This window comes from Trachypithecus francoisi, unplaced genomic scaffold, assembly GCF_009764315.1.
Source record: "Trachypithecus francoisi isolate TF-2019V2 unplaced genomic scaffold, Tfra_2.0 Lachesis_group13, whole genome shotgun sequence".
Taxonomy (NCBI): Eukaryota; Metazoa; Chordata; class Mammalia; order Primates; family Cercopithecidae; genus Trachypithecus; species Trachypithecus francoisi.
In genome coordinates, this window is record NW_022681458.1 from 63295934 (window position 1) to 63310353 (window position 14420).

The 14420-nt window shown below is 38.9% G+C and overlaps 1 protein-coding gene across 1 annotated transcript in view; it reads left to right on the forward strand.

The window, feature by feature from the left end:
• LOC117094789 (titin-like) overlaps positions 1-14420 on the forward strand; it is a 273144-nt gene that overhangs the window by 64736 nt on the left and 193988 nt on the right. Inside the window, 19 exon segments of the mRNA XM_033230996.1 lie at positions 1489-4254; positions 5040-5318; positions 7266-7829; positions 8335-8349; positions 8352-8615; positions 8716-8994; positions 9432-9710; positions 9807-10085; positions 10203-10490; positions 10606-10884; positions 10977-11258; positions 11353-11631; positions 11741-12019; positions 12121-12399; positions 12521-12808; positions 12942-13220; positions 13366-13647; positions 13740-14018; positions 14137-14415. Coding sequence (XP_033086887.1) covers positions 1489-4254; positions 5040-5318; positions 7266-7829; positions 8335-8349; positions 8352-8615; positions 8716-8994; positions 9432-9710; positions 9807-10085; positions 10203-10490; positions 10606-10884; positions 10977-11258; positions 11353-11631; positions 11741-12019; positions 12121-12399; positions 12521-12808; positions 12942-13220; positions 13366-13647; positions 13740-14018; positions 14137-14415 — 7818 coding nt within the window.

Genomic DNA, 14420 nt, shown 5'->3' on the forward strand with positions numbered 1-14420 from the left:
GTCATAGATAATGAAATGGAATTTTTTATTTTCTGACTCAATGGCACATAACATAAAACCCTGAAATATTAGTTTCTCTGATTCTGAACAAAGAATTTATTGTAATGCAGATAGTTGAGTTTAGACAATTAATAGCTGCCAGCACTACACGTAATTTTTTAAACTATGCCTTTCAAGTTTCAGCACGTTTGAATTTCATTTACTATCCTTTTTATGGCTAATAATACCATGGCTTGAAGGGAAAACATTTGAAAATATTTCAACATACTAGTGAGTAAGGGTATTTTAACTGTATTCACATTCATTACCTTTACAGATATTTTGTGAGTTCAAGTGAAGGGAAAGGTAACATGAATTACATATTGCAGATTAAATGCAAAGTTAAGTGATCATCATTAATATGTAAAATTATCAATGGTTTTATGGTTTACTTAAAATAATAAATACCTGAATACGTATTCTGCATGCTATAGATGAGTTTCTCCGGTATTTTTATAGCCAGCAGACACTTGAGTCCTGTCTTCTAATGCTTGTATGCTAGAACAGAAAGGAATTAAGGTATAAGTCTATTTCATGTGATGCAAATGAAGTCACCAAATAAAATCATAAAACTGCCTTTTGCTAAGGCAATAAAACTACTAGTAACAGGCCTGTTCTACATCCCTAATAGGTTTAATAAAAAATCAAATTGTTTAAAATTATAAGTCTTTCATCCTGTCATCCAGGATACTGTTTGAAGAGTCTCTGTTATGCACTGCTTTGTTTCTTGCTCAGTGGTTCTGTATAGGTTTTCTTATACAATAAAATACAAGGAACTTTTAATATTGGAGTTGTTTTCTCTTCTTTTTGATTCTCTTATTTTCTTGGCTAATGCCTTATGTAAAGGCTTTGTTCAAGTAATATGGTGATTTACACAGGTGAAAGAAGGCCTGCATTTCTAGAAACTGAAAATAGTGGTTCTCTTACAAATCCAAATTAAACATTTTCTGTAGCCTCTTATTTTTAATAATGACTTTAGAGCCAGTAATTAGAACATCAATGTTTTATTTTGGAAATAATCAGTCTTTAACAAAGAAGATTATTCTTAAACTCAAGAAAACTCTAAATACAAATAACAATTCTGGATCTTTTTAGAAGTCAATTTAAATAGTGCTGGATTATTATAACTAATCAGCAGTTTTTCAAACTTTAAAATTGGAATTATATCTCAAGAAAAACTCATGAGAGCATTTTTAAAACTTATGAACTCTAACACAGATGAAGTGGATCAAAAATTGCATTTGTACAGTATCTATAATTTTGTGTAATTTTATATGTTAAGCTAAGAAAAATTTAGAAATGTGCTTTTTGATAAATTCATCTTGGAATAATCTAATCATTCCAGGAATAAAGCAGAAGAAGGCCATCAACTGGTATCTAATTCTTTGATTTCTATTTTTTATTAAATAAAATTTTGTGGTAAAATAATAATCATTTTTCCCCATACAGAGTTTTCTAGTTCTTTTCTGTCTGCCGAGGAAGAAGGACTTCATAGCTCTGAACTTCATTTATCTAATATAAATGAAACACTTGAACTTTTGTCTGAACCTCCAGTTTACTCAACTAAATTTGATTCCAAAAAGGAAGGCGCTGTCCCAGTTTTCATCAAAGAAGTGTCAAGTGCTGATACAAGCATGGGGGATGTGGCTGCACTGTCTGTAACTGTCATTGGCATCCCCAAACCTAAAATTCAGTGGTTCTTTAATGGAGCGCCATTAACCCCTTCTGCTGACTACAAATTTGTTTTTGACGGTGATGATCATAGCCTGATCATTCTGTTCACCACATTGGAGGATGAGGGAGAGTATACATGTATGGCCAGTAATGACTACGGACAGGCAATATGTAGTGCCTATCTAAAAATAAATTCCAAAGGAGAGGGTCACAAAGACACAGAAACAGAATCAGCAGTGGCAAAATCTCTGGAAAAGCTTGGCGGTCCTTGTCCTCCTCACTTCCTGAAGGAGTTAAAACCAGTTCGCTGTGCTCAAGGACTTCCTGCCATCTTTGAGTACACAGTGGTTGGAGAGCCTGCCCCTACCGTTGCATGGTTCAAAGAAAACAAGCAGCTTTGCACCAGTGTTTATTACACTATCATTCATAACCCTGATGGCTCTGGGACTTTCATTGTCAATGACCCTCAGAGGGAAGACAGTGGCCTCTATATCTGTAAAGCAGAGAATACGCTGGGTGAGTCCACCTGTGCAGCAGAGCTTCTTGTGCTTCTGGAAGACACAGACATGACTGATACCCCCTGCAAAGCAAAGTCCACACCGGAGGCTCCTGAGGATTTTCCACAGACACCATTAAAGGGTCCCACAGTTGAAGCACTTGACTCAGAGCAGGAAATTGCAACGTTTGTAAAAGACACCATTTTGAAAGCTGCTTTAATTACAGAAGAAAACCAGCCACTATCTTATGAGCATATTGCTAAAGCCAATGAATTGAGCAGTCAGCTTCCTTTGGGAGCTCAGGAATTACAATCCATTTTGAAGCAAGATAAGTCCACTCCTGAAAGCACCAGGGAATTTCTTTGCATCAATGGCAGTACTCACTTTCAGCCTCTCAAGGAACCCTCTCCCAACCTACAGCTGCAGATTGTACAGTCCCAGAAAACCTTCTCCAAAGAAAGCATTCTAATGCTTGAAGAACCTGAGACACAGGCGGTTCTATCAGAGACTGATAAAATCTTCCCAAGTGCCATGTTCATAGGACAAATTAATTCATTAACAGTTGAGCCTCTGAAAACTTTATTAACTGAACCTGAAGGGAATTATCCACAGTCTTCAATAGAACCTCCAGTGCATTCTTATCTAACCTCTGTGTCTGAGGAAGTGCTTTTACCAAAAGAAAAGACAGTATCTGATGCCAACAAAGACCAAAGAGTGACTGTTCAAAAGCAAGAGGCACAAAGTGCACTCATCTTGAGTCAGAGCTTAGCTGAGGGACATGTGGAGAGTCTCCAGAGTCCTGATGTCATGATCTCTCAGGTAAACTATGAGCCCCTAGTCCCTTCAGAACACTCATGCACAGAAGGAGCTGAAATTTTGATAGAAAGTACAGATCCACTGGAAAACGCAGGGCAAGATTCTGCGGTCAGAATTGAGGAAGGCAAGTCCTTAAGATTTCCGCTAGCACTGGAAGAAAAGCAGGTACTGCTCAAAGAAGAGCATTCTGACAACGTGGTGATGCCCCCAGACCAAATCATTGAGTCTAAAAGAGAGCCTGTGGCGATAAAGAAAGTGCAGGAGGTACAGGGAAGGGACATTCTTTCTAAGGAAAGCTTGCTTTCTGGTATTCCAGAAGAGCAGCGATTAAATCTGAAAATTCAAATCCGCAGGGCTTTGCAAGCAGCTGTGGCCAGTGAGCAGCCAGGTCTTTTCTCTGAGTGGCTAAGAAACATTGAAAAGGTGGAGGTCACGGCTGTAAACATCACCCAAGAGCCCAGACACATCATGTGCACGTACCTTGTTACTTCAGCGCAGTCTATAACAGAAGAAGTAACCATCATTATTGAAGATGTTGATCCTCAAATCACTAACCTGAAAATGGAACTTAAGGATGTTTTGTGTGCTATTATATATGAGGAAATCAGCATCCTAACAGCTGAGGGTCCTAGAATTCAGCAAGGAGCCAAAACAAGTTTGCAGGAAGAAATGGATTCTTTTTCAGGTTCACAGAAGGTTGAACCCATTACTGAACCAGAAGTTGAATCTAAATATCTTATCTCAACTGAAGAGGTCAGTTATTTTAATGTGCAAAGTCAGGTTAAATATTTGACTAATGGGGTTGCTTCAGCTGTTGTCTCTGATGAGAAACAAGATGAGAGTCTGAAACCATCAGAGGAAAAAGAGGAGTCCTCCTCTGAAAGTGGTACTGAGGAGGTTGGTACAGTAAAGATACAGGAAGCTGAGGGTGGCTTAATCAAAGAGGATGGCCCCGTCATACATACACCCTTAATGGACACTGTTTCTGAGGAAGGTGACATTGTACACCTCACAACATCCATAACAAATGCTAAAGAGGTGAATTGGTATTTTGAGAATAAACTGGTGCCTTCAGATGAAAAGTTCAAGTGTTTACAAGATCAAAATACGTATACGCTAGTCATCGACAAAGTAAATACCGAAGACCATCAAGGAGAGTATGTCTGTGAGGCCTTGAATGACAACGGAAAAACAGCAACTTCAGCCAAACTCACTGTAGTAAAAAGAGGTTGGATTTTAAGGATGAAATAGATCAAGTGTTAACATTCACTGGATTGTAATGATTTAGCTTGCACCACTTAAATTTTCACTTATCTGCAACTTCCAGAATGTAACTTATTTAGAGTAAGAAAATGAAATCACAGACATAATCATGGTTATGAACTCAGCTTTTCCCTTACTGCCCTGTTGGGTGCTATGCTATCATATCCATGGTACTACTTATGTTAAAAATAAAACATCTTTTCATATGTTTCATAATGCCAATAGAGAAGCTTTTTAGTTTATTTTCATATGAGGATAACTTTCATAATATGTAATAAAAAGTATCAGTGAACACCTAGCCACTGTGAAATCACTGGTCTCGCCCTAGATTCAAAATAACCATGATTAGTTGTCTGTTTCTTCTTTCTATTTATTTTTTGCTGTTGTTTCACTTCATCACTTTATTTAGTATATCATGTTTCTTCACATGATTTTCAGTGTTCCCATTCAGCATGGTATATTTAAATAATATATCATGTTGTTATGCATGTAATCCAATAGCGTCACATTTTTTTCACAATTCACTGCAGAGCAATGATTGAATATGTTTTTATTTTTAAAAAAGCTTATTGTCTTCTTTTGCCTTCAATGATCTTTCTCATTTTCCAGTCACTTGTCTTAAACTGCTGTAATCCATCTCACCAATTTCAACTGTTTTACTCCATTAACAGCAACAAATGTTAGAAGAAAGAGAAAAATGTCATATGCCTGGTAAGGAGGCATGTTAATGGACTCTACTTCCCTTTGCAGCTGCCCCAGTGATCAGGAGGAGAATCGAACCCCTGGAAGTAGCACTGGGCCACCTAGCCAAATTCACCTGTGAGATCCAAAGTGCTCCCAATGTCCGGTTCCAGTGGTTTAAAGCTGGCCGAGAAATTTATGAGAGTGACAAGTGTTCTATTCGATCTTCAAAATATGTCTCCAGCCTTGAAATCCTAAGAACCCAGGTGGTTGACTGTGGCGAGTATACATGCAAAGCTTCCAATGAGTATGGCAGTGTCAGCTGTACAGCCACACTAACTGTGACAGGTAAATGCCATACATTGGCACAGATGTTGTCACTTTATTTCATATTGTTGTCCTTTTTGCTTTTTGTACATGTGTGGGAAATGCTTGTATTACCAACTGGAGAGACCAATAACCAAGACGGTAACAAGGTAGGTAGGTACTGCAGAGCCTATATGGGATAAGAAATCATTATTTACAGTCATATTTCCACCACTGACCAAAGAAAAAATAATTTATTATTTGAGAACAATGTTAAGTAATCAAATGAGCTCACCTTGGCCCTTCGTATAAAACATATCAGGACAGTTTGGTGCTACTAAAAAGAAAAAAAAAAGTCTCAATGTATTTTAAAATTTTAAATCAAATAACAAATTAAGAGCAGAATTACAAACTTAAAAAAGTCAGTGTCTAAGTCTAAAATTAAATCCTTATGTAAGACAGGGAGCTAGTACAGGACCGAAAACTAGGATTCTCACTCTAGGCATTTTTACTAATTTAAAAATAAGACGGCTGGGCACGGTGGCTCACGTCTGTAATCCCAGCACTTTGGGAGACCAAGGCAGGCGGATCACAAGGTCAGGAGATCGAGACAATCCCGGCTAACACAGTGAAACCCCATCTCTACTAAAAATATAAAAAATTAGCCAGGTGTGGTGTCATGCACCTGTAGTCCCAGCTACTCAGGAGGCTGAGGCAGGAGAATTGCTTGAAACCAGGAGGTGGAGGTTGCAGTGAGCCAGGATCTCACTGCTGCTCTCCAGCCTGGGCAACATCGTGGGACTCCATCTAAAAAAAAGAAAGAAAGAAAGTAAAAGAAAATAAGACAACTACATAAATATCCTATTCCCAATTTTCTAATTGATACATAGGTTGACTTTCAAATAGTTAACACTCATCAAATACTTGAATTCCTTCATTAACCAAAATATTAGTAGCTAGCTTTTCTTCCTTTCTTCCTTCCTTCCTTCCTTCCTCTCTATCTTTCTTTCTTTCCCTCTTCCCAAGAGAAAGTGTGAGTATGACCTATGTTTTGAGGACAGGGGTAGAGTCAGGGAAGGCTGTCTCTTGGTCTTCTTTGTCAATGAGAATATCAAGGGGAAGGGCAAATGAAGCACATCTCTTGGACATGAAAATGATCAGGTTCCCTATAGCTTCCTCTTCTCTACAATCCTTTTATATGATCCTAAGAAAAACCCAGGCCCATGATGACCCAACCAATGCTTTTCACTCTGGTCAAAATGTCTCCATAAAACCAAGTGCATGATATTATTTATACTGACACTTTTGGAAGTTTCTTTACTCAAATTAGGTCAATTTAGGAATGCAACTAATATTGAAGCTTCGGATAATAAGAGGAAAGGATAAAGAGGATGACTTAAAAAAATTTAAAAGAGAGGTTCTGAAAGTCTGGCTTCAAGATGCAGAATGGAAAGGGGAAGTTGCTGCTATTAAATATTTTTACAAGTTTGAGTTGCCCTAGAGGATGCATTCATAGTTAAGCCATATAAGAATTTCCAGGCAGTTGACATGAGGGTTACAAAGACATTACACAACTACTTCAATCTTCTTACCACTTAATATCCCTACTCTTCAGAAGAGTCAAATACATTTTCTTTATCTTCCTTACATAGTCTTCTAATTTGCAGAATTAAAGTATCAGCTCAATAGCTTATCAAATAATTACACAATCAGCCACTAAAATGGACAAATCTTTAGCAATGTTACTTAATAAAGGAACACTTGTCTTTTCTTTGATAGAGACAAGTAAAGTGATGTCTTGCTACTTTATAAAGAACACTCTCATCCCTTTCCTTTGACAGTCTTTTGTTCTTATTAACACATTACTCTATTTTAAATTATGGCTCACGTCTATCTAAAGACTTAACTCATCTTTTCTCTGTCTCGGAATAATTACAGCAAGTGCTTTGGTGGGGACTAAATGTAATGCTGGAAAAATTTCTTTTGCAGAGGCATATCCACCAACCTTTCTCTCCAGACCTAAGTCCCTTACGACTTTTGTGGGTAAGTCAGCCAAGTTCCTCTGCACAGTGACAGGGACTCCTGTGATAGAAACCATTTGGCAGAAAGATGGTGCTGCACTCTCACCTTCACCTAACCGGAAGATTTCCGACACAGAAAACAAACACATTTTAGAACTCTCAAACCTTACCATTCAAGATAGAGGAGTTTATTCTTGTAAGGCTTCTAACAAATTTGGAGCAGACATCTGCCAAGCAGAGTTGGTCATCATTGATAAGCCACATTTCATTAAAGAATTAGAGTCTGTGCAATCTGCTATCAATAAGAAGGTCCGCCTTGAGTGCCAAGTAGATGAAGACAGAAAAGTCACAGTTACGTGGAACAAAGATGGGCAAAAACTCCCCCCAGGGAAAGATTATAAGATCTGTTTTGAAGATAAAATAGCAACACTTGAGATTCCTCTGGCCAAACTGAGAGATTCAGGAACCTATGTCTGTATAGCTTCAAATGAGGCTGGAAGCAGCTCCTGTTCAGCCACAGTCACTGTCAGAGGTAAGAAACATGTGAATGTATTTCCAGTCCCTTCTCTGCAAGGAATCCTCTGTAGAAAAACTGTTGGCAAACAATTCAGTCAGTACACTTTGTTATTAAAATAATGCCATTCAGCAAACATTATGGTTGGGAAAGTTCTGGCGTTGTTTGATTTTATTGTTTTAATCCTCTTCAAAGTTCACTTACTTTTGTTCTTCTACATTGTCTGCTATTAACAAAGCTTGCTTAAAATTTCTTCTAAGAAAAAATTCCAAGTGTCTGGGAAATTCTTAACTATCTTCTTTTATAAAATTGTTCTTTGTGTAGGTAGTCTGTTATTGTTATTTTATTTTAAATCAAGAGACTGGGAAAGTGTCTTAGAATGGTAGGAACCTATTAAATGCACCACAGCTTTTTCAGAAATTTTATGTGTGTTGGGTCTCCTTGTTGTATATGTCTACTTTTCTTTTGTGGAGTTTATGTTTCAGATATCTTCTCCTTTTTCTTTTCTGTAAACTTCATGTAGAACCACCATCCTTCGTGAGAAGGTGGATCCCTCTTATTTAATGCTGCCAGGTGAATCAGCACGCCTCCATTGCAAGCTGAAAGGCTCACCTGTGATCCAGGTTACTTGGTTTAAAAATAACAAAGAACTCAGTGAAAGTAACACAGTCCGAATGTATTTTGTCAATTCTGAGGCCATACTTGATATTACGGATGTAAAAGTTGAAGACAGTGGGAGTTACTCATGTGAAGCAGTGAATGACGTTGGCAGTGATAGCTGCAGTACTGAAATAGTTATCAAAGGTTTGTTTACTGAGTTTCCATCCAGTATTTTTCTGAGAAAAGATTTCCCTTTTAATTACTTATTACTCATTACTTACACAATGCTTTCATGCTTTTGTAGAACCTCCTTCTTTCATCAAAACTCTTGAGCCTGCGGACATAGTGAGAGGAACAAATGCTCTACTTCAATGTGAAATCTCAGGCACTGGACCATTTGAAATTAGCTGGTTTAAAGATAAGAAACAAATTCGAAGTAGTAAAAAATACAGATTGTTTTCTCAGAAATCTCTTGTGTGTCTGGAGATCTTTTCTTTTAATAGCGCAGATGTTGGTGACTATGAATGTGTTGTTGCTAATGAAGTTGGCAAGTGTGGCTGCAGGGCAACACACTTACTCAAAGGTTAGTGCTTGAAAAGCTAATGTCTCTTTAACAAATTGTCAAAATAGCTTTCTTACCCCATGGAAGAAAAACTGATACTTTTTTCTCTTGTCCTATCCTTTAAATTTGTTTTGTCTTGGTTTGACCTGGGACCTTGGGAACAAAGTCAATAACTTTCACCTGGTCTTTTTCCTGAGACCAGTGTAAATATCTATTATCTGATACCAAAAGGGAATTACATAATAAGCCATTTTGTCAGCTGACAAACATGTATCATCTATACCTCTATCTCTTGGATGGAATTATAATTATTCTTAACTTTTATTTCTTCTTCTAATTAACACTATGAAATAGTATTGGGACAAGATAAATATAATCTTGATAAAACTCTTAAATATAGATGGTGTTGAAAGTGTTCGGGAATTTATATGTTTTGTATGCTCTCTTTCCTTAACTAGAACCTCCAACCTTCGTAAAGAAAGTAGATGATTTTATTGCACTAGCAGGACAAACTGTTACCCTGCAAGCTGCTGTGAGAGGGTCAGAACCCATTTCTGTCACATGGATGAAAGGACAAGAGGTCATTAGAGAAGACGGAAAAATCAAAATGAGCTTTTCCAATGGTGTTGCAGTCTTGATAATCCCTGATGTTCAGATTAGTTTTGGAGGCAAATACACGTGCCTGGCTGAAAATGAAGCTGGAAGCCAAACATCTGTTGGGGAATTAATAGTTAAAGGTTTGTGTAGGAACATTTAAACCTCAAATTGCTACTTAGATTTAAAGTGAAACCCTACTATGCATTTAGGATCCTAACTATTTCATACCATCGTAGAACCTGCCAAAATCATTGAGCGAGCAGAACTGATCCAGGTGACAGCAGGAGATCCCGCCACACTGGAGTACACAGTGACAGGCACGCCAGAAATGAAGCCCAAATGGTACAAAGATGGGAGACCCTTGGTCGCCAGTAAAAAATACCGAATAAGTTTTAAAAACAATGTTGCCCAGCTCAAATTTTATTCAGCTGAGCTGCACGATAGTGGCCAATACACATTTGAGATTTCCAATGAAGTGGGCAGCAGCTCCTGTGAGACTACATTCACTGTATTAGGTTAGTATTTTTAGAAAATGATGCTGCATATGCATTTGAAACCCAACAAATGGCCTAAAGTCAATCACTGAGCACTTTTCTATATTGACCATTTCTCCCTTCTTGTGCCACAAACAGATCGAGACATTGCTCCATTTTTTACCAAACCCTTGCGCAACGTGGATAGTGTTGTTAATGGTACCTGCAGACTGGACTGCAAAATTGCAGGCTCCCTCCCCATGAGGGTGTCCTGGTTTAAGGATGGCAAAGAAATAACTTCTTCTGACAGATACAGGATAGCATTTGTGGAAGGCACAGCTTCTTTGGAAATCATCAGAGTAGACATGAATGATGCAGGGAATTTCACTTGTCGAGCCACAAATTCCGTGGGAAGCAAAGACAGCAGTGGAGCCCTGATTGTGCAAGGTTGGCTGGAGACTTTGCATTTTATCCTTATTAAAGATTATGTTCAAATTAAGTCGTCTTCCCTTAGATCAGACCTCTTAACCCTTTGAAATTCTTTCTTATACCCCTTCTTCAGAACCACCCAGTTTTGTAATTAAACCCGGCTCAAAGGATGTTCTGCCTGGCTCAGCAGTCTGCCTGAAGAGCACTTTCCAAGGATCTACTCCTCTCACAATCAGATGGTTTAAGGGCAACAAAGAGCTGGTTTCTGGTGGAAGCTGCTATATCACCAAAGAAGCTTTAGAGAGTTCCTTGGAACTTTATGCAGTAAAAATCTCTGATTCAGGCACATACACATGTAAAGTCAGCAATGTCGCTGGAGGCGTGGAATGCAGTGCAAAGTTGTTTGTAAAAGGTTTGCGTTGTTTTCTTGACATCTTTGTGCTACCCTTGTTATACATTCTCTCCTCTTTCTCACATTTCTTAATAAATTCCTTCCTTCCACAGAACCTGCCACATTTGTTGAAAAGTTAGAGCCATCACAGCTGTTAAAGAAGGGAGATGCCACCCAGCTAGCCTGCAAAGTAACTGGTACCCCTCCAATTAAAATAACATGGTTTGCAAATGATAGAGAAATTAAGGAGAGCAGCAAACACAGAATGTCTTTTGTGGAGTCTGCTGCAGTTCTAAAACTGACAGATGTTGGCATCGAAGACAGTGGTGAATATATGTGTGAGGCCCAGAATGAGGCTGGCAGTGACCACTGCAGTAGCATTGTAATAGTCAAAGGTTTGTGTTCACTTTGCCTCTTGTGTTGCCAAAGTTATGGCCCATGGCACAGACCCCTTCTCCCTTAATGCAAATCATTCCTTTTTTACTGTAGAGTCACCTTACTTTACCAAGGAATTTAAACCAATTGAAGTCTTAAAGGAGTACGATGTCATGTTGCTGGCTGAGGTGGCAGGCACTCCTCCCTTTGAGATCACTTGGTTCAAAGACAACACAACCCTGCGAAGTGGTAGAAAGTTTAAGACCTTCATTCAGGATCATCTGGTTAGCCTGCAGATCCTCAAGTTTGTAGCTGCAGATGCTGGTGAATACCAGTGTCGGGTGACCAATGAGGTGGGCAGCAGCATCTGCAGTGCCAGGGTGACTTTAAGAGGTTAGTGTTGGTTCCAGTGATGGACTGGCTCTGCTAAAGAGTCCATTCTTCTTTTTAAGCCAGTTTTACTTTAGGGATAATATTGATTGAGAATTAATTCTTCTGTTAGAACCCCCATCCTTCATAAAGAAGATCGAGAGTACCAGCTCCCTCCGAGGAGGCACAGCTGCCTTCCAGGCCACTCTGAAGGGCTCCTTGCCAATTATGGTGACTTGGCTAAAAGACAACGATGAAATCACTGAAGATGATAACATAAGAATGACCTTGGAGAACAATGTGGCCAGTTTGTACCTCAGTGGCATTGAAGTCAAGCATGATGGGAAATATGTCTGTCAGGCCAAAAATGATGCAGGAATACAAAGATGTTCTGCATTACTCTCAGTAAAAGGTTGGTTCAGAAAGTTTGCCTTGGGTTTGAGGAAGAAATGCAGATGTAAGCCTTTCAGCAGGGTGATGCACAACCCACATCTATCCCTTTGTTTTCTACAGAACCTGCAACAATCACCGAGGAAGCTGTGTCTATAGATGTCACCCATGGAGACCCAGCCACTTTGCAGGTTAAATTTTCAGGGACTAAGGAGATTACAGCCAAATGGTTTAAAGATGGCCAAGAACTGACCCTGGGCTCAAAATATAAAATCAGTGTTACTGATACAGTCTCAATACTGAAGATTATTTCTACAGAAAAGAAAGATAGTGGAGAATATACTTTCGAGGTCCAAAATGATGTTGGGAGGAGCAGCTGCAAGGCTAGAATTAATGTATTAGGTTGGTATTGTTCTTCTATAGGGAGGATTGGGCATCTCCATGCTCCTTCTTCCCTTAAAATTAAAAAAAAAAATACAAGTTAGTAGATTGACCTTTTTTTGTTTGCTTTTTCATTGAATAGATCTTATCATACCTCCTTCATTCACCAAAAAGCTGAAGAAAATGGACAGCATTAAAGGCTCTTTCATTGACTTAGAATGTATAGTGGCTGGGTCACATCCCATAAGCATCCAGTGGTTCAAAGATGACCAAGAAATATCAGCTAGTGAAAAGTACAAATTCTCTTTTCATGACAATACTGCCTTCTTGGAAATCAGTCAACTGGAAGGTACAGACAGCGGGACATACACTTGTTCTGCCACCAATAAGGCAGGGCACAACCAGTGCAGTGGGCATCTGACAGTCAAAGGTTGGCAAATTTTACTTCCACTTATCAAGAACTTACAAAATATTTTTCTTTCATTTCTCAATTTTTACCTTTATTGCTAAGTTATAAAATAAAACTTCCTCTTTTCTTTTGCTTCTTTTTTCTTTCACCCCAGAACCCCCTTATTTTGTGGAAAAGCCACAGTCACAAGATGTCAATCCCAACACAAGGGTTCAGTTAAAGGCTCTTGTGGGTGGCACTGCACCCATGACAATAAAGTGGTTTAAAGATAACAAAGAGCTACACTCAGGAGCAGCCCGCTCGGTTTGGAAGGACGACACCTCTACCATTCTAGAGCTCTTTGCAGCCAAAGCTACTGATTCCGGAACCTACATTTGCCAACTAAGCAATGATGTTGGCACAGCAACTAGTAAAGTCACTCTCTTTGTAAAAGGTCTGGTCTCTACATCTCCTCACTTTCTTGCTTGTCTAAATTTTCTTGCCTGGGGGTGGGGAGGGAAAAATGCTTAAGAAAGCAGTTTTGCCCAGTGACCTGTTTTTAAAAATATTGAACATCACAATTCTTTTTCCATCTTTAGAACCTCCTCAATTCATTAAGAAGCCAAGTCCAGTCTTAGTGCTGAGGAATGGACAGTCAACAACATTTGAATGCCAAATAACAGGCACTCCTGAAATTCGAGTGTCTTGGTATCTAGATGGGAATGAAATAACAGCTATTCAGAAACATGGCATTTCCTTCATTGATGGTTTAGCCACTTTCCAGATTTCTAGTGCCAGGGTAGAAAATAGTGGGACTTATGTCTGTGAAGCTCGAAATGATGCGGGCACGGCGAGCTGCAGCATTGAACTCAAAGTGAAAGGTTTGTGAATGGAATCTATTCTTCATTTTGGCTGTGCTGCCTGATGGGTTTGGAGTCGTAAGTAAGCTACTGTCTTCCTTTTGAATCTTTAGAACCTCCCACCTTTATCAGAGAGCTGAAGCCTGTGGAGGTAGTAAAAGATAGTGACGTGGAGCTGGAATGTGAAGTTACAGGAACACCTCCATTTGAAGTCATTTGGCTGAAGAATAACAAGGAAATTCGAAGCAGCAAAAAATACACATTGACTGACAGAGTGTCTGTTTTTAACCTCCATATAACCAAGTGTGATCCTTCAGACACTGGGGAATACCAGTGCATTGTATCCAATGAAGGTGGCAGCTGCTCTTGCAGTGCTAGAGTTGCCCTGAAAGGTCAGTTTTACAAGAAGGAGCCTACCAAATAAAAATTCTGTAAGGCTTTTTAATCTTATGATTATGGGTAGGAGTTACAATATGTCTCTTCTTTTCACACTTTTTTATTTAACCACAGAACCACCATCGTTTATTAAGAAGATAGAAAATACCACTACTGTTTTGAAAACTTCTGCCACTTTTCAGAGTATCGTGGCAGGTTCTCCTCCTATTTCTATAACCTGGCTAAAGGATGATCAAATTCTTGATGAAGATGATAACATCTATATTTCATTTGTGGACAGTGTGGCCACACTTCAAATCAGAAGTGTGGATAATGGACACAGTGGGAGATATACGTGTCAAGCCAAGAATGAGTCAGGAGTTGAGAGGTGTTATGCTTTCCTTTTAGTACAAGGTTTG